The following is a 19052-nucleotide window of genomic DNA, read 5'->3' as shown; positions in this document are numbered from 1 at the left end:
TTTATTTTGTTAGTTATATTATTAAGTCCTTTGCAGAAAAACATGGCACTAGGAACACAACCCTGTGGCACCCCATTTTCTTGGATAAATTCTTTAGATTCAGCCATCCCGCATCTCACTCTAAATCGTCTATCAGATAGAAAATTTACAATAAATTTTAGCACATTACCATTAATACCCATTTTAATAAGTGAGTTTATTATTAATCGTCTGCATGTTCGATCGAACGCATTTTCTAGATCTAGGAAAACAGCTAGGATTCTTTCACCATTATTAAATGTATTCAGAATGTCAAACTCTAAACCAACTATGTTGTCAAGTGTAGATCTTTCTTTTCTGAAACCACTTTGCCAAGAAAACAATAAATTATTTGATTCACGAAACCACTGGATTCTATTATTTATTAATTTTTCTAATAGTTTGCACAATGAACAAGTCATTGAAATGAGTCTATAACTAGTTACTAAGAGAGGGAATTTATCTCTTTTGAGAATTGGAACTGCTATGGCTTGTGACCATATCTTCGGAAATAGACCTTCTAAAAAGTTCCTATTCATGTAGTCAAGTACCACTTTTTTGTCTTTGCCCTTTAAGTTTTTTTATCAAGCTTATGCATATATGGTCTGGGCCAGGAGTTAAGTCTTTTCTACTTTTCAATGCGTGTTCAAATTTGTTTTCAGAAAAAGGTTTATTTAAAGGGTTTGCAGGATCTGATTCATGATTAATTGGGAGCAACTCAATTTCATATTTGTGAACCATAAGATTGGGTGCAATGTTGCTGTCTGCAGAAAGGTTATATAAATTTTGTCCTAGTAAGTTCACGATTGCATTTTGATCAGTGACATGTATTTTGGTCATAAAGACAATTTACAGGGGGTGAAGAAACAATACCTTTGATTCTTTTAACTGTATCCCAAAACATTTTGCTGGGGGTGTGGCTACTAAGATTATCAAGAAAGTTTTTCCAAGACTGCGTTTTACTCTTCTTTGTAATATACCTGAATTTCTTTTTCGCGTGGTTTGGGGAGGGCATTCAATACTTCGGTAGAAGGTCGCCTGAGAAATTTCCTCAAACATTTCTTCCTTTCCCTAAACGCACTTTCGCACTCTGCTGTCCACCATGGTACAGGATTGGTTTTCTTATTATAAGGAAAATTGCTGGATTGAGAAATGGCAGTTTCAACTGCTTTAACTATGCTTGAATTTAATTCTAAAGTCAAATCATCGATGTCTGTGTCATTTAGTTTAAGTTGGACAGATCTACTAGGTTTTGGAAAAGGGGCCAGTTTGCTTTGTCTATTTTCCATTTATGTGGTCGTTGATTTGCCAAAACAGTGTTATTACTTTCAATGATTATTGGAAAGTGGTCACTTCCATGAGTGTCATCTATTCTGTACCATGTCAAACGGGAGTGAAGAGTTGGCGATGGAGACTCAAGTCAATATTAGAGAGCTTTCCAGATCTTATACTAAGATGAGTATTAAAATTATTTAGGTTGCTTAGGTTCATAAAACAATAACTCTACTACCATGTTCATCCAAGTTGCTTCCACCCCATAGTGGATGATGTCCATTTAGGTCACCTAATATTAGAACCAGTTGAGGGAGGTGATTATATACATCAATAGTTCATTTATTTCGATTTTTTGACCAGGAGAAATGTATAGGGAGCACACTGTACATTGGAATGGGGTTAATATTCTAGCAGCTATAATTTGTAATTAGAACCTGTGTCTATTTCAAAATATGGAATTTCATTTTTAATCAGAATACTCACATCACCGCATGCAATTAGCCCACCCGTATGGTCTTTTCTGAGTATATCATATTGTCTGAAATAGAATTTTTGATTGGGTTTAAGGTTTGTTTCTTGTAGGCATAATATAGATAAATTTAAATTTTTTAACAAATATTCAATATCATTTTTTCTATGTATAGCTCCATTTACATTCCATTGCAGTATTCGCATTTACTAATCCTTTTAGAATGTATATTGCCTAAATTTTCCTATTTGTTTGAGTACCTAATTGTGATTCAACAACTTGTTGGACGCTTGCTGGGTTTTTCAGTTTTTTTAAGTTTAACTTTATGGTGGGTAGATGTTGAGTTGTTTCCCGGATTTACTGATTTTTGCATACTGCTGTTGGCACTATTTTCACTTGATGAAAATTTTGAGAAATTGGCTTCTTTAGGGTTACGTAAACATTTTTAGGGTTAGCGTTTTTAACCTGATCCATTGTTATCGGTATTAATGCCTTTTTAAGAGTTTTTCGCAAAGTTTGCCACTGTTCAGAGCTTGTGGCCTCAAAAGATTTTTTAGGTGGCTAGAGATATCCTTGTGAGGATGATCTTTCTTGCTTCCTCAATTTCGCTTTTCACTAGCTGATCTGCTTGTTTATTACCTTGCATGAGCAGTGTTTGTTACCATGCAGTTTTTCTTCTGTATTATTACGTGAATTACGAGCTTTATTCTTTTCTCGAAAACTACATGGTTTTCGAGCTTAATTCCTTCTCCAATCGACTCAGCAGGTCCAATTACATCGAACAAGACAATAAACAATGTTTGGGATTTGTTGCGTTTTTCTCGAAATATAATTGGTTTATTAGTTCCTTTTTCCAACCCACTCAGCAGGTCGATTTACGTCGAAAAATAAAATAAAAATATTTTCCGATTTTTTGCATTTTTCTCATGGTTTAAGAGCTTAATTCCTCTTCCAATCGACTCAACAGGCGATTAACATCGACAAATAAATAAAGAATTTTTCAGTTTTTTGCATTTTTTCGAAAACTACGTCGTTACTTGCTTAATTCCTTTTCCAAACGACTCATGAAGTTGATTTACATCGAAAAAAACAACAATTTTTCGTTTTTTTGCGTTTTTCTCGAAAACTACGTTTTAGAGCTTAAGTCTATTCATTGTTTGGCTTGGTGAGATGTGGTCTTGTGTGATGTAGTTTTGGAAAAACATTTTCTTTATTGTGCCATTTCGTTCTTTATTTAGATCGTCTTCAGGGCTGAAAGTGTGCGTCTTCTTTGTAGATGTGTCACGGTTGGGTGTCATGGTGCGAGCGTTAGTAAACATTGTAAACTACATTCTTTGCCAAACCATCAAAAAACAACTTTCCATATATTAAATAAATTAATCTTTATGTAAGGTATGGGTTGAGATAAAAAAGTCAGTGTCACGAGCGGGATTCCAACCCATGACCTGTGGCTAAATACGCCGCCGCTAACCCAACCTTTCGAAATTTCCCTCCTTTTTATCTCAACCCATCCCTTAAATAAGATTAATTAATTTAAAGATGTTATTTAGTCAATCGGACCACGAAATCTAATGAATTTAATAAGTTAAATGAAGTATATCTTCACTAAAGCTCTCCGTGGCCATTTCATTTGTCGCCGAGAACCAAATAGATTACACATTTGAAAAGTTTAAAAAGGAGGGAAAATTCGAAAGGTTCGTTAGAGGTGGGTAGTTGGTGTCTGAGTAGATTTAGTTAGTCACGATAGCTCAAGTGGTAGGGCAGCAGCGTATTTAGCTGAAGGTCGTGGGTTCGAATCCCGCTCGTGACACTGATTTTTGTATCTCAACCCATACTTTACATAAAGATTAATTAATTGAAAGATGTTATTAGGGCAATCGGAATACGAAATCTAATGAATTTAATATTAAGTAAATCTAAATATATGGGTGATTGAATTAATAATAGTCTGGATTGAACTAAAAAACCTAATTCCTAAAGATATATCAACCTTAACTACTGACCAAATGTCACATTTATTGCTTCAGCGGTTTCTGCTTGGCGGTAAGAATTTTTTTCCCGTAAAAAAGAATAATAAAACGATGATTACCTTAAATTATTTATTTTTTAATTTTTTTAATGGTGGTTTTGGACATTCCTTTCTTCGACTTTGTCATTTTTCTTCTCTGATCTTTTGTTAGTGTGAAAATGAGTTTTTTGAATTCGAGCTGTCAATATAATTCTGGACGTAATGTCACGTTTTTATTTATTTCTAAAAAGAAAATGTAAAACAAATTAAATCATGTGTTAGAAAATGTAGGTTTTAAATTTTACCTTTTGGGTAGAGTTTTCTTCTTTTTAACTGGTCGGTCCACAAACATGCTCTCGGTTCCACTCAAAACTTTCCCATATTTGACAGAATCTGTAGACGGATTTCCATATATGAAACGAGGAGGTGCTGAGACATAGCTGCGTAAAAACGGGATTCGAGCGACGAACTCGTCACTCCACAAAACATCATTTAAGAGTTTCCCAATGACAAATAGCGCGAATTCTTCGAGTACGGCTACAACGTATAATAGCAATCTTATCACGAGCGAACGAGTTTTAAAGAAAGGAATCGGCCACACGTCAGTGGCGTAATGAATTATATGTAGCCATATGAAGTAAAATGTCCACTCTGTATTTATCACAATTAGTGCGATGACAAATTTGGAAGATTCCCCAGCACAAAAGACAACATCGAATAGTAAAATAATGGGATTGGACGTGAAGAGAATATGACGCATCCAATTCGAACCAACGTCTCCCAGCATTGCTATATTGAACCAAGTTAATACCCAAAACGTCACACAGGTATACAGCCCAAGCGGTATAGCAATCGCAGATCTGATGAAAGACCTCGCCTTCAACCATCCTGCAGGAGCGTCCAAAGTATACGAACAATTTGTCATAATATCAACGGTGAGAGCAAAAAAGAAATATAACAACTGGATTACTGCATTCAACATACTGACATATTTGAAGGAATAAGCAAATTTCATGTAGAAATCCTGGTCGTCCTCGGTAACATCGTGATACAAGCGAAAACATACTCCGGCGGAAAAGGTAAGGAAACCAACAGTGTGGACGATGATAGAAAAAGTGAGATAGACAAGTCGGTGTTTTCTTTCGAAATCTATCTCCATGTTTTATGTAGTTACGGAATATGTTTATTAAATATAATATGTTTTCCAATTTTGCTTTTGTTTTTTGAATGGCGAGCTCTTGGTTCTGAAAATATGTGATCTTAGAGAGCAAATTGTTATAATAAAATATTAAGTCGTAGCAGTAATACTTACATGTGAGAGGCGATTAATCTTCAATTCTAAAAAAGTTCAGTTTTTCATTTCCTTTGTAATACCTAGTCCTACTGTGCCAAACTTTAATTTGGAATTCAACAATCTTAATAATTTACTAAACGTTCACGTACCGTCTAAATATCACCTGATACTTAGCATTGTTGTTAGCATTGGCAAAATTCCAACCAACAGACTACATCACAAAAATATTTTCAATCATATATAAAATATTATCTGCCACATTCCTAAATGTGCCCTTGATTCCTTAGCCAACTGTGAAACTTCGTCTTAAGAACCACATACCCCCTAATCTGATAAAAATTGGCCTCCATTATCATGCTCCTGAAACCAAAAAAGCCATTGCTCTTCATATAGACCAATCTTTGAAAAACTCCTCATGCACCGACAGTATCCAAACCCTGATTCCCTTCATTTAATCCCTCATCAGTTGGGGCTTCCGACACCAACTCTCTACAGTTCTATGGCGCCGTGTTGTAGACGTTATTGCCCCGTACTTCGAGCAAAAGCAGTATTGCGTGGATGTCCGTCTTTGTCTTCTGCAAGCATTTCATCGAGTTTGGCCTGCTGGGATGATGTGTAAATGTAAACTGAAATTCATCGTTAATCCTTCCTACTATGTATTACCTTATCCTAAAGTCCCCCATGATCTTCTGGGTAACGTACGGTATTCACATTCACCATTCGGATGATAGGGAGTCAGCCGCGGACGGCGGGTGCCGGGTCAGCTGCACAGAGGGGTTATGGTTTCAGATCCTGTAGCGCAAGAGTGTTCCAAGTTCCAAGCCCAGCAGCGCGTTCGTGAGAATGGGATCGGAGGTGAGACCCTTGGTGTGTACTTAGAGAAGAGCCTTATGTTCTGTGGTGGCTTTACCGACGGCAGTGTTCCTTTAAGGGGTGGTTAGAAATTCCACTGTAAACAAAACCTCGCTAGGAGCGGATCAGGTAGTTCCGACGCCAGTGGGGCCCCTACACCCAGGGGGATAGAGTTGATCTCTATGTAGATAGTATTGCACGGTTAATCACGTGATGCATTTCAGCACCAAGTGGAACGTTTTCCAACAGCCATGCGGCACACGATCGGGTATATACATGTTGACGCACCCTTTCTGACGGGGCAAGCGGGAGAAGTGTTCTGCAATATCTATATATAATTTATTATTACGCAATTACAAAAACTAGAATACGATTATTTAATGGCTTATATTCGTTTTAGAGTTCATCGGCAGATAATTTCTTCCTCATTAAAAGTAATACGTATTCAATCGATCCGATTAAGCATTTCGTAGTTGCTGATTGAATGAAATTTCAACATGAGTCCAAATCTCACCATTCTAAGGTTCTACTGGCGTTCTACAAAATAAATAAATAAATAATAATTACATCCATTTACGTGATGTGCAATACTTAAAATAAATAAAATCATGTGTTGGAAAATGTAAGTTTTCAATTTTACCGGTTGGTTTCTTTTTTCTTCTTTTTACGTGGTCTGTCCACAAGCAGGCTTTCGGTACGACTCAAGAATTGTCTGAATTTGGCAGATTCTGTAGACGGCTGTCCGAAAATGAAACGAGGAGGCGCTGTGACAAAATTGCGGAATATCGGGATGCGACTGACAAAATTTTCATCCCACAGAAAGTCGTTTAGGATCTTCCCAATCACAAAGCTCAAGTAAACTTCTAGTACGTTAAAAACGTATAATATCAACCTCTCCACGAGCGTAAGATGTTTCAAAACAGAAACAGCCCACACTCCAGTGAAGTGATAAAGGATGTGCAGCCATATGAAGTAAAGTGTACATGGAATGTGCATCACAATCAGAGCGGTGCCAATGCGGACAGATTCCCCCTTGCAAAAGATCACATCAAGCAGTAAAAAAAGTGTGTTTGACGTATAAATTATGTGACGCGTCCATTTCGGACCGGAATCCGCCATCAACCCTACATCGTACCAAATGAATATCCAAAACGTTACACACGTATATGATCCATATGGTATAGCTATCGCCGATCTGTAGAAAGATCTCACCATCAGCCATCTGGGAGGAGCGTCCATAGTATACGAACAACTTATCATAATATCAACTATGAGAGCTATAAGGAAATATATCGACTGGACTACTGCATTCTGCGTTGAAACATATTTAAAGGAGTAACCAAATTTTAGGTACAAATCCTTGTGCGGGTTGGAAATATCGTGATAAATGCGAAGGCTTGTGGCTGCGGAAAAGTTCAACAAACCACCAATGTGGACCAACGTAGATATATTGAGATAGGCGAGTCTATGTTTGCTTTCGAACTCTACCTCCATGTTTTCTTTAAGCTCGAAATATTGTCACAATTATTAAACATAAAATATTGTTAAACTTGATTTTTTCGTTCTGTTTAAACCTTTTTTAGAGATGGTGATGTCAGCTCTATGATCTGAAAATACGTTTGTTCTGAGAGAGAAAATTATGATAAAATATGAAAAGAAACATAAATAGGACTTACGTGTAAGGGTGATTATCGTTCAATTTTAAAGTATCCTTTCTATTATATATTTTTTCTGTGCCAAAAGCCAATTTGGAATTTATCCATTTTACTGAAAAATGTACTAAAAGTGAAGGAATAGTTATATTACTAAATTATAACTTAGGAAAATAAAATTTAAATAATAACACCTGATCCTTAATCACCAGTCTACCAAAAAAAATGGTTGGTAAGAGGCGTATATCAACAAACTCCTGGGCAAATGGCCGATAGTCTGGGATACTCACCGTTCTCTCTCTCTCTCTCTCTCTCTCTCTCTCTCTCTCTCTCTCTCTCTCTCTCTCTCTCTCTCTCTCGCTCTCTCTCTCTCTGCCTCTCTGTTCTTATCCTTCTATCCATCTATCTACCTATCTCTTTTTTTCTCTTTCTTTTTTTTCTTTCTTTACTCTGCCTCTCTCGATCTGTATGCCTGCCTATATGTCTATCTAGATTTATCTTTCTGTATATATGAATTATGCCTGTCACTCTCTCCCTCTGTTTCTTTCTTTCTCTCTATTTTACTCTTTTTTTTTTATTTCTTTACTCTATCTCTCTCTCTCTCTATCGGTAAGCCTGTCTATATGTCTATCTAGATTTATCTTTCTATCTATCTACACGAATTACGTCTCAGTCTCTCTCTCACTCTCTTTCTCTCTCTTTTTCTCTTTCTTTCTTTCTCTTCTCTACCTCTCTCTATCTGTATGCCTGTCTATATGTCTATCTAGATTTATCTTTCTTTCTATCTACGATGTCTCAGAGAGTCTCTCTCTCTCACTCTCTCTTTCTCTTTCAATCTATCTTTCTATCCATTATTGTATCTACCATTCTCTTTATCTGTATGTATGTTAATCTATCTATCTCTATCTGTTTCATAAACAGTTTTTCTACAATATCACTTTTCAATCTATCTCACTCCCCCTCTCTCATCCATTGTTTCTCCATTTTTCGCCCTTCCACGGTATAAAGTTCCACGGGATATAACTTTGGGTGGTAAAATGATAGCAAATGTTTGGAGAAAAAAAAGTTTTTCAGTAATAATAATTATAGTTAACTTAATAAGGAACAGTATCGTATGTACGTAGAACGTGCAACAGTATCACATGTAATATATACTATAGCCTTACACACTTTCCAATATAATTTATCAATATCTTTTTTTTCTTCTGTCCGACCATCTGTCTCTCCTTTTCTCGTCTTACACCTTGTCATAAAATACTACAAGAAATTACTTACAACTACGAAGAATATCAACGCACAGATAATATGCTCTCTCTGCCTCCCTCTCTCTCTCTCCCTCTCTCTTTCTCTTCTCTCTAAAAAGTGAAAATAAAGCTTTTACCAAGGAGATGAAGAAGCAACATATAGAAAGTGATTACAAGCTCATCTTGAAGAGACATTCAAACAAACAAGATGAAGAACAAAAGTGTTTGTGTGATTTTGTAGTAAAAGTTCTGTGGTATAAATCTAAAAATAGCTTACTGGCTCTACCTCTGGTCACATATGATGGCCATAAAGTTTGTAAAAACCTAAATGTAAAAAAGTCTCAACATTACAGGTGCAACGCTAACGTGCCCAATTTCAGCACTTTTCTGAGACTGCAATACTTGCTTAGATACAGAGGATAGCTTAAAAAAGTGAAAATTAAGAGAAAGCCATCATAATGAAAAAATTAATCTAAAAATGCCAGGCAAAATGAAATTAAAAGACAAATAGGCAGGCTTTCAAAATATAAATATAAATGACAAGTTTGGAGAAATAAAATCCTGAAGAGAAACCTCTTGGCCCACACCATGAATTGTCCAAGATGAAATACATGCAATATAACTCTGGGCATAAGAAATACTTAAAAAGGTATTAAAAGGGTCATAGATATATTCTCAGACAGCCAAGAACTGATGTCTTTAGAGGCCTCTACATTTAACTGAAAAGTCTGGAAATGTCAAAGACATCTCCAATTACTGGGGAAACGAAATACAAACTCTGATGTGGGTGCCACGACACAAGGAGCTTAAAAAAAGATAAGGTGATAAACTAGAAAAAAATAGGATTAGCTCTCATAACCTTTGAACCAGAACTGCAAATTGGCATGCCCCAAAATATGCTAAAGTCGGAACAAATGGATGGAGAACAAAAGGACCACATACAGGGAAATTCATTGGGTGGAAAACAAAGATCTACACCTGTCCAGCTAGGAAAAGAAAAATCTACATTTATTTCAGCAGGGAAAATAATAAGACTTTAAAGAGTCAAGCAAAGCCATTGCACTTTTAATCACCTCAAAAAATGGGATAGAAACATTCACATGACTACGTCGTGAAAAAGCTTCGATATTATAACATATACAATGTAACTGAAAAGTATTTGTTTCCTTGATTGATATGATAGAAAAGGGCCATGGAAGAATGATGAACTTTGTAACCAGCCTAGTGATAGGGAGTAGTGACCATTTGATATAAGTGTTGTAAGATTTAATCCTTTGAGAGCTATAGTATCCCCCGTTCTGTCACAGAGCACACCGGTTAGTCCTCGTACATCAAGAAATTTGATTAGGAGGCCCGGTTTCAAGGGTTGAATTTCTTCTGCAGTTACGTTATATGTCCCAAAGCATTTTTTCCTGCGGGCAAGTGTACCGACACAGTTTGTTAGTAGGTGCGTTGATATTTCCTCCGCTTCCTTGCACAAACTGCTTATGCTGGATTGTACCATTCTTTTTCAAAGTTAAGAATCCTTTTATGAGTCGTAGATTTGTCCTGATTCCTTTGTTGCATTATGTTGTTTTTGTCCTTCCGAAACTCGCTAAGAGGTAGATTGTCTGTGTCCAATGAGTTAGTTTCACTGTTATATTTTAAGTCTGTCTTTTTATATAGATATTCATTGATTGTGCGAATCCGTCATAGAAAGCCTCAGAACCTTTCAACGGTATAACAGCCTCTTCCATATAAGTGTTTCCCTCTACTCCTACATGTCCTGGGACCCTGCAGAGTAACTTTATTTTGCATACCCAATTCAGTTAATTTATTTTTGCAATTCAGCACCATCTTTGAGCTTAGCGCTCGGCTATCTGACATATGTTCTTATTTTACACTTTATTGTTGAATATAGTTGAATCTTTGAATTGCTTGGCTGAAGCTAGATACTAGTGCACTTTCCCAGTAGTCTGAGTATTTGGATCAGGCCATTTGATAAAACTGTAGTTTTCTTATACACTAAATTACAAGGCAATTATTTAAAATTTTTATAAAGTTTTTAAATTTTTTTAGGATGGTGGCTGTAGATCCTAATTCAATGTTCTATTTTCTCTTCAGAACAAGTGCCACATAACAATCGTTATTCCACTTTGTCATTTTATCATTGATGATGTGAAAAAGAAGCTATTCTTAGTCACGTTAAATTCAGTAAATTTCTACATATTTTCAACTGTCACTATTTCTTGGAACTGGACGTCTACAAAAAATATTATTTCAATTTTTAATAATAATTTTAAAAGATAAAGCCATATGTTGAAAAAACGTAGCGATAAATTTTACCGGTTGGGTTGGCTGCGTTTTCTGTTTATTAACCGGTCGGTCCACATATAAGATCTCTGTTCTACTCAACACTTTTCCGAATGTGGTAGAATCTTTAGACGGATGTCCATATATGAAACGAGGGGGCGGTGAAACAAAATTACGTAAAACTGGGATTCGAAGGACGAATTCTTCATCCCACAAAATGTCGTTTAGGATCTTCCCAATGGCATAATACACATACAGTCCGAATATGTGAACAATGTACATTATCAACCTTTCCAAGAGTGTAAGATGACTCATGAAAGTAACCGCCCACACCTCAGTGAAGTGATAAATAACGTGCAGCCATACGAAGTAAAGTATACTCGGAATATTTATCACAAGTAGAGTTACGAGCATGCCGGACGATTTTCCCTTGCAGAAGATTACATCCAAAAGTAAAAAAATGGCGTTTGACGTGTAGAGGAAGTGACGCGACCAGTCCTGACCGTAATCCTCAAACAAAGCGTCATCGTACCATGTTAATACCCAAAATGTCACAAAAGTATATAGCCCAACTGGTATAATAATCGCCGATCTGAGGAACGATCTCACCATCAGACATCTGGGAGGAGCGTCCATGGTATACGAACAACTTATCATAATATCAACTATGAGAGCTATAAGGAAATATATCGACTGGATTAATGCGTTTAGCATGGTGATATATTTCAAGGAATAAGCAAATCTCGTGTAGAAATCCTGTTGGGGTTTTGTAATATCGCGATACATGCAAAAACACGCAACTGCAGAAAAGTTAAGGAAGCCGAGAACATGGACTACATTGACATGAAGAGATAGGCGACTGGGTGCTTACTTTCGAAAGCTACTTCCATGTTTTCTACCAAGTCGAACTATGGTTACTCTTATTAAAAATCAACAGTTACTAATTTTGTTTTTCTTTTGTTTCAACAATTTTTTGAGATAGCATGTTTGACTTCTTTGTTCTGAACATATCTTCTGTGAATACCAATGATTTTAATAAAACATAAAAGGGAACTGGTAAAATGGACTTACATACTAATGCGATTAATCTCCCAATACAAACTCTTCTGGAACTCATCTATCCTACTGAATAATTTACTCAGTGCGAACGTATTTACCATGTTATTAAATTGTAAAGTATTATTAAAATAAAATTAAAAGAACACCAGATACTAACTAACCACTCGGCTACCGCGGTCCCCAACACCTGATACTAAGAAGTGAAGAAACATATTTGACCAGTCTATAACAAGAAAAATTATTTATGTAAGCGTAGGAAGTGTTTTTGAACATCAACAGAATCTAATATCCTCAGCAACCAAACGTTATACTCAAAAGAACCCAGATACATTTTCCAACTCATTACTACCTCACTAACTTCATTATCCACAACGTCTTCGACATCTGTTAAGGAAATGATCCATTGCCGCTGGCAAAGTGCCACACCATACTTTCGATCCATCTATAGACCTTGTGCTTAAAAGTTATCAACACTTTTTCATCCTGCGAACCCGTTATAGAGGCTCCGAATCCTCCTCGCCACTTAATCTGATAACAGATTGCTTTTATGCTTAGTGATAGCGTAGCCATCTTCTACATCGTCTGAATCAACAGTATTCAGACAAATTGTCAGAGTTCCTTAGTATGTCTCTTACCTCACTGTCCATTGTGACCTTAATATTTTGCCAACTAACTGATCCCATCTCGTATTCAAAAGGTCCATATTAAGCTTTCGATCTATTTCTAATTCTAACTCCACAAGCTTACACTTTCTCACTTTGTAACCCTCATATCTTATACAATAATGGATCATTTTCCCTTCTTATCACTTATTTTGAATGCCATAGTTGACTAGTTACTATTAGACCTGTGCCCTCAGGGTTCAAGTACTGGTATTTGTGCAGGAAACAAATATACAATTTATTTTTAAAAAGTTTAGAGATATTCATAAATCTATTTTTGATTTATGTTCAACTGTATGAAGATATAATGCATTATAAAAATAATGCTATATACGGTAAATTTTAATAACGAGAAATTTGATGAAACATTGATCAGGTGTTATTTGTCGTATAAGTGTTATTTCGAAAATTTTAGCACCATCTGACTACTTTAAAAGCGATAAATGTTGAACTATTGGCATTTGATGATTTATTCACACCTGGAAGTTACTGAGTTCTTCGTCGTATTAATTATTACACTGGAGAACAATAATTTCCCGAACGAAGATATCATTCGCCACCTCTGAGGTTCGGTTAAAGCAAAAAGAAAAAACTTGTAAAAAATATATTTTATAACCACTGTCATTACAGTGTTTTGAATTAATAGAAGATATGCAGGAGTTGGAAAGGAAACACTGAGTTTCCTCTCTCGTTCCCTCTGAGGCTGTCTTCACTCTTGGTATGCTTCATTTTGCCTTGGTAATATCAATACGCATGTATTATGATATGACGCATTGCGAGCAGAATTTCTACATGAATTCGTAGCCTTATTGATGCAATATATCACATGCCGTACAACGTAATAACAGTCGCCGTCGATTTTGCTCGTATACTCTAGATGCCCCGATACGTTGGGAATGAGGTTTTTCATCAGGTCGACGGTCGCTATCACAATCGGAATGTACACCGAGATTCTAGATATTTAGTTGGCTGAATTTAAAAATTTTGGGGACGAGCTGTTATCCAAATTGGTTCAGACATTTACTATACTCGACTAACCCGTTTTTTTTCGATATGCGATGTCATCAGTAGCAGCAGCGAACACGCAGGCACGATTGTCGCGCTCGTCTCGTTAAATTTTATAGGTGCAGTGTATTTCATATGGCTTCATATCATTTAACACATAACAAGCATATGGGCAGTTGATTTTGTAAAAGATATCACCCTCCTTGCAAGGCTGATACGTTACAAGCTTACCGTGTTGGTGGAATTCGTTTATTTTCCCATTGCCAAGCATTTCAACGACATTTTGTGGAATGACGAATACGTTTCTCAACTTTCTTATTTTCTAATATGTAGGGAAAGGAATTGTTGAAGAATTAGACTTAGAAATGTTTGATGCGTGGAATGTAATGATTGTTTTATATGTTGTATGTGTTCTATTTATTTTATCGATTTTGAATTTGATTTATTATTAGCGTAGCTGCGAGTTACGTGTGTCTGTTCTGTAATTGATGCTGTGTTTACCTTTGTTGATGTAAACCATTTCTAAAAATTCTGTTTTCGGATTGTTGAAATCAAAGTTGTGTATGCAAAATGGTGCTGTAGGATTTTTTTTTTTTCCAATCATAGGTATGCAGTTTTACCCCCCTTATCCAAATATTGGGATGTAATAAAGAATTGATTTTATAAATCACGTCCGATTTGTTTGTTACTGGTGTGGGATCTTTAATTTTGGAAAGAGGAATGTGAACAGTTTTATAGCTTTTGAAGGCTATTTTAAAGTTATCAGAAGAGAAAAATGTGTTTAATTTATGTGAGACCATGAACATACATACAGGCCTGGGTATGTATATTGGTTTGTCGGTATTTGATAGAATTGATGTATTATTATTAGTAATAGTAATATATAATTATATATAATTTTTTGTTGAAAAATAGGGTTGTAGACATAATTTAATTATGTTATCTTCAGTGAAATTCTATGTATACATTAATCGTTAATCGACACATTTATCATTTGTTGGTGTGAAAGGGTGAAAAAGGAACATTTCGCATTCGAGTTGTAAAAATAAATGTTAAAAAGCAACCAATGTCAGGATTTTTATTTACTTTCAAAAAAATGTAAAACTTATAAAATCATGTGTTGGAAAATGTGGGTTTTAAATTTTAACTCTTGGGCTAATTCAAGGGGTAGAGCAGCGGCGTATTTAGCCGAAGGTCGTGGGTTCGAATCCCGCTCGTGACACTGACATTTGTATCTCAACCCATACTTTACATAAAGATTAATTAATTGAAAGATGTTATTAGGTCAATCGGACTACGAAATCTAATGAATTTAATATTAAGTAAATCTAAATATATGGGTGATTGAATAAATAATAGTCTGGATTGAACTAAAAACCTAATTCCTAAAGATATATCAACCTTAACTACTGGCCAAATGTCACATTTATTGCGTCAGCGGTTTCTGCTTGGCGGTAAGAATTTTTTTCCCGTAAAAAAGAATAATAAAACGATGATTACCTTAAATTATTTATTTTTTAATTTTTTAATGGTGGTTTTGGACATTCCTTTTTTCGACTTAGTCATTTTTCTTCTCTGATCTTTTGTTAGTGTGAAAATGAGTTTTTTGAATTCGAGCTGTCAATATAATTCTGGACGTAATGTCACGTTTTTATTTATTTCTAAAAAGAAAATGTAAAACAAATTAAATCATGTGTTAGAAAATGTAGGTTTTAAATTTTACCTTTTGGGTAGAGTTTTCTTCTTTTTAACTGGTCGGTCCACAAACATGCTCTCGGTTCCACTCAAAACTTTCCCATATTTGACAGAATCTGTAGACGGATTTCCATATATGAAACGAGGAGGTGCTGAGACATAGCTGCGTAAAAACGGGATTCGAGCGACGAACTCGTCACTCCACAAAACATCATTTAAGAGTTTCCCAATGACAAATAGCGCGAATTCTTCGAGTACGGCTACAACGTATAATAGCAATCTTATCACGAGCGAACGAGTTTTAAAGAAAGGAATCGGCCACACGTCAGTGGCGTAATGAATTATATGTAGCCATATGAAGTAAAATGTCCACTCTGTATTTATCACAATTAGTGCGATGACAAATTTGGAAGATTCCCCAGCACAAAAGACAACATCGAATAGTAAAATAATGGGATTGGACGTGAAGAGAATATGACGCATCCAATTCGAACCAACGTCTCCCAGCATTGCTATATTGAACCAAGTTAATACCCAAAACGTCACACAGGTATACAGCCCAAGCGGTATAGCAATCGCAGATCTGATGAAAGACCTCGCCTTCAACCATCCTGCAGGAGCATCCAAAGTATACGAACAATTTGTCATAATATCAACGGTGAGAGCAAAAAAGAAATATAACAACTGGATTACTGCATTCAACATACTGACATATTTGAAGGAATAAGCAAATTTCATGTAGAAATCCTGGTCGTCCTCGGTAGCATCGTGATACAAGCGAAAACATACTCTGCCTCCATGCTTTATATTGTTACGGAATATGTCGATTACACATCAATATGTTTTTCAATTTTGTTTTTGTTTTTTAAATGCCTAACTGTTGGTTCTAAAAATATGTGATCTTAAAGAGAAAATTGTTATAATAAAACATTAAGTCGTAGCATTAATAAGTTTATACGAGAGGCGATTAATCTCCAATTCTAAATAGTTCATTTTTTTTGTAATACATAATCATCCGTGATAAAATATAATTTGTAATTCGTGGATCCTACTGAATAATTTATTTCATGTGTTGTCTAAATGTCATTGAAAGTAGCATTGCAAAAAGATATTTTGATTCCACCCAACTTAAAAAAAAATATTCAAGCGTACGAATCGGGTTTGAATATCCAAAGAATCCATTGGAAATTGCTGATTCATTCATATAAGGCAAAATCTACATATGCATGTTCATACACGAGTTTATCGAGTTGAGCGTACACTTCTTGCAGTCCACCGGCATTTCCAGCTTTGCAATTGATAATATATTACCGGCAGGTGTGGAGAATCACCCATTCCGGATGTTGGCAGTCTGGGATCTTTTCTGTTCAGGCTCAAGGGCGTATCTACAGCTAGGGCATTTCAGCCCCCGACGCAATTAGTTTCTACACTCAAACCCGCTCACACTCTTCCTCTCTCTTAAATACAACAAGCCTATCACTCAGTAGGGTGGTGAAGCATTTGATTCCCTCCAACACGCTTTACACCTAAGATCCTTGACGGGAAACTCAATATTCCACCCTCGCACACTGCACCTTCTCGCCAGTATATTCATTTACTCTCAACATACACAATTGTGGACCCAAAATGAGATATCTATGTCACGTTTCGATTTGAATGTACCGCCATGCCCCTCCACACATATCTGACAGTGAAAGGAGTAGGGGCTAGGAAAGGGCTATTTTTTTTCAATTCCCTTTCTGTTCTCCATGGGTTAAGAGCTGTCTATTTAATAAAGTAAAATTTGATGTGCACACAATTCAAGTGAGTAAATTTTATATTTTGACGTCAAAAAACTAAAAATAATAATTGTATTTTAATTTAAAAAAGGGTTGTCACAAAAAATATATTTTTATAAAGAAAACTAAAAGAGATAGCATTTGATTTTACAAGTTATGTTAAAATAATATTGCATTTTCTAATTGGTGGTCAAAAATTAATATAATAACAATAACAATAATAATAATTTTCTTACCATTTTGACAGTAAAACATATTTTGGTCGACTGTCCCACTTTACAACCCTTTAGGCAAAGGCTCAACCTTTCGAGTGATTTACAGGAGTTACTGGGTCCCCAGTGTTTCTTTCGAAGAGCACTTTTCAGCTTTCTCAAATTTATTGGAATTTATAATGAGATTTAGGCCTTTTCCCAAATTGTTATATCATTGAATGCCTGCTAATGTTTGAATAAAAGTTGTGCGTGCAAGATTTCTTCTTTCAGAGGTTTTTGAGGCTGCCGGAGCGGAAAAATGAAATGGAAGAAAATACAAATTGCGGGGGAATAAACTGCAATGCCCAAAATCGCAATTTAAATAAGAAAAATAGCTCCCTCCAAAACAAAAAAAAAGAAGATAAAGATAAAGAAATGTTATTGTGTTTTGTTTCTTATTATTGTTATGTAGAATTAGTTTATGTATCATATTTGAATGGAAGAATAAAAGGATAAGGATGAGCCAATACTCATGCTGAGACTGTTGCTAGTCTGACTCCATTATTATTATTATTATTAGCCATACAAGCCTACGGGGAATTTTTAAATTATGGAACAAAATTCACAATTCTAATTAAAAAAAGAAACAGAAATAAATTTTATAAATTTATTAAATTTTATGCAATTTAAAATGGGAATTTTGTATGCATTTGGCCTTCCGAATTAAGAATTTTAAAAAGAAAAATTAAAGCTTGGATGGCAATAGGATAAATAAGATTACGAGTGAATGTTTGGAGTCAGAGCTTTATAGCACTCAGAAGAGATATAGCTAACCTAAGATAGAAGGTTTGGATGTTAGGGCGTGAAATGACCTTAGCCGTTAAAACGCCCTTAAAAATTAATAATAATAATAATAATAATAATAATTTTCTTTCAACGCCCTTAAAAATTAATAATAATAATAATAATAATAATAATTTTCTTTATAAAACGAGAATTAAATTAATATTTGTAGATTCTGAAGTAGGTTTTATTATAGAATAAAAGATTATTTAAATTAAAAATAAAGAAATTGTAATCTTATTTGAAAATAAATTGTAATAAAAGATTTAAATTTAATTAATATTTTGGTCTCGTATTTATTTTGGATTGAATTGAATGTTGGAATTTTATATATCAAAAAAAGGTGCCTGATCGTTAAATTAAATAATTGTAGTCAGGTCCGATCATAAGAAAACCTGTGGGACCTTGTTTTCGGTTCTCCGAATTCAGGGTTTGGCCCAAAACAGAAGAGGCACAATAAAATAACCCTGTTTCCTTCAAAAACCGGAACAAGGAACCAAATACTCGTGGCTCAAGCACTACTATCATGCCCCCGCTATATGGAGCCAAGGAATGGCACCCTATAATTAAGTGGGACACATCAAGCAATTTTTTCCTACATGCCGGACACATACATGGGCTTAGGCCCGAAAGTATGTGTCCGTATGTCAACATCGCCTAATCTTTATTGTGTAGGGACGACTCATTCTCACAGTGGTCTTGATAAGTAGAGCAT

At 35.4% G+C, this 19052-nt stretch overlaps 2 protein-coding genes across 8 annotated transcripts; both read right to left on the bottom strand.

Annotated features, from left to right (window-relative positions):
* Positions 1 to 3847: 3847 nt before the first annotated feature.
* LOC106674084 (androgen-induced gene 1 protein-like) lies at positions 3848 to 12118 on the bottom strand. 7 transcript variants are annotated; one of them, XR_002911022.1, is made up of 9 exons: positions 11976 to 12102; positions 8987 to 11054; positions 8844 to 8923; positions 7593 to 7683; positions 6557 to 7523; positions 5728 to 6453; positions 5083 to 5667; positions 4076 to 5014; positions 3848 to 4013 (listed from the first exon to the last, which is right to left on the bottom strand). XR_002911022.1 is itself a non-coding variant. In XM_014405868.2 (3 exons), the coding sequence occupies exons 2-3, from the start codon at positions 4927 to 4929 to the stop codon at positions 4004 to 4006; spliced, it is 864 nt and encodes a 287-aa protein (XP_014261354.1). In that variant the 5' UTR covers positions 4930 to 5014; positions 5083 to 5698; the 3' UTR covers positions 3848 to 4003. The 7 variants fall into 7 exon arrangements, 3 of the variants coding, with proteins under 3 accessions (XP_014261354.1, XP_014261353.1, XP_014262028.1); XR_002911023.1 differs by lacking the exon at positions 8987 to 11054 and having other exon boundaries at positions 11976 to 12085; XR_002911021.1 differs by lacking the exons at positions 8844 to 8923; positions 8987 to 11054; positions 11976 to 12102 and having other exon boundaries at positions 5083 to 5424; positions 5490 to 5667; positions 7593 to 7864.
* Positions 12119 to 15341: 3223 nt separating this feature from the next.
* On the bottom strand, positions 15342 to 16294 carry LOC112128454 (androgen-induced gene 1 protein-like). The gene is made up of 2 exons (XM_024230645.1): positions 15554 to 16294; positions 15342 to 15491 (listed from the first exon to the last, which is right to left on the bottom strand). The coding sequence occupies exons 1-2, from the start codon at positions 16261 to 16263 to the stop codon at positions 15482 to 15484; spliced, it is 720 nt and encodes a 239-aa protein (XP_024086413.1). The 5' UTR covers positions 16264 to 16294; the 3' UTR covers positions 15342 to 15481.
* Positions 16295 to 19052: the final 2758 nt, after the last annotated feature.

Source organism: Cimex lectularius, unplaced genomic scaffold (genome assembly GCF_000648675.2).
Source record: "Cimex lectularius strain Harlan isolate CLEC.00 unplaced genomic scaffold, Clec_2.1 scaffold70, whole genome shotgun sequence".
Classification (NCBI taxonomy): domain Eukaryota; kingdom Metazoa; phylum Arthropoda; class Insecta; order Hemiptera; family Cimicidae; genus Cimex; species Cimex lectularius.
Note: the sequence above shows the minus strand (reverse complement) of the source record. Positions and strands in the feature narration are given on the sequence as shown.

What these genes read in the sequence shown, in the direction of transcription:
- LOC112128454 (XM_024230645.1), bottom strand. Translation starts at nt 16,263, where the DNA reads ATGAAATTTGCTTATTCCTTCAAATATGTCAGTATGTTGAATGCAGTA.
- LOC106674084 (XM_014405867.2), bottom strand. Translation starts at nt 7,410, where the DNA reads ATGGAGGTAGAGTTCGAAAGCAAACATAGACTCGCCTATCTCAATATA.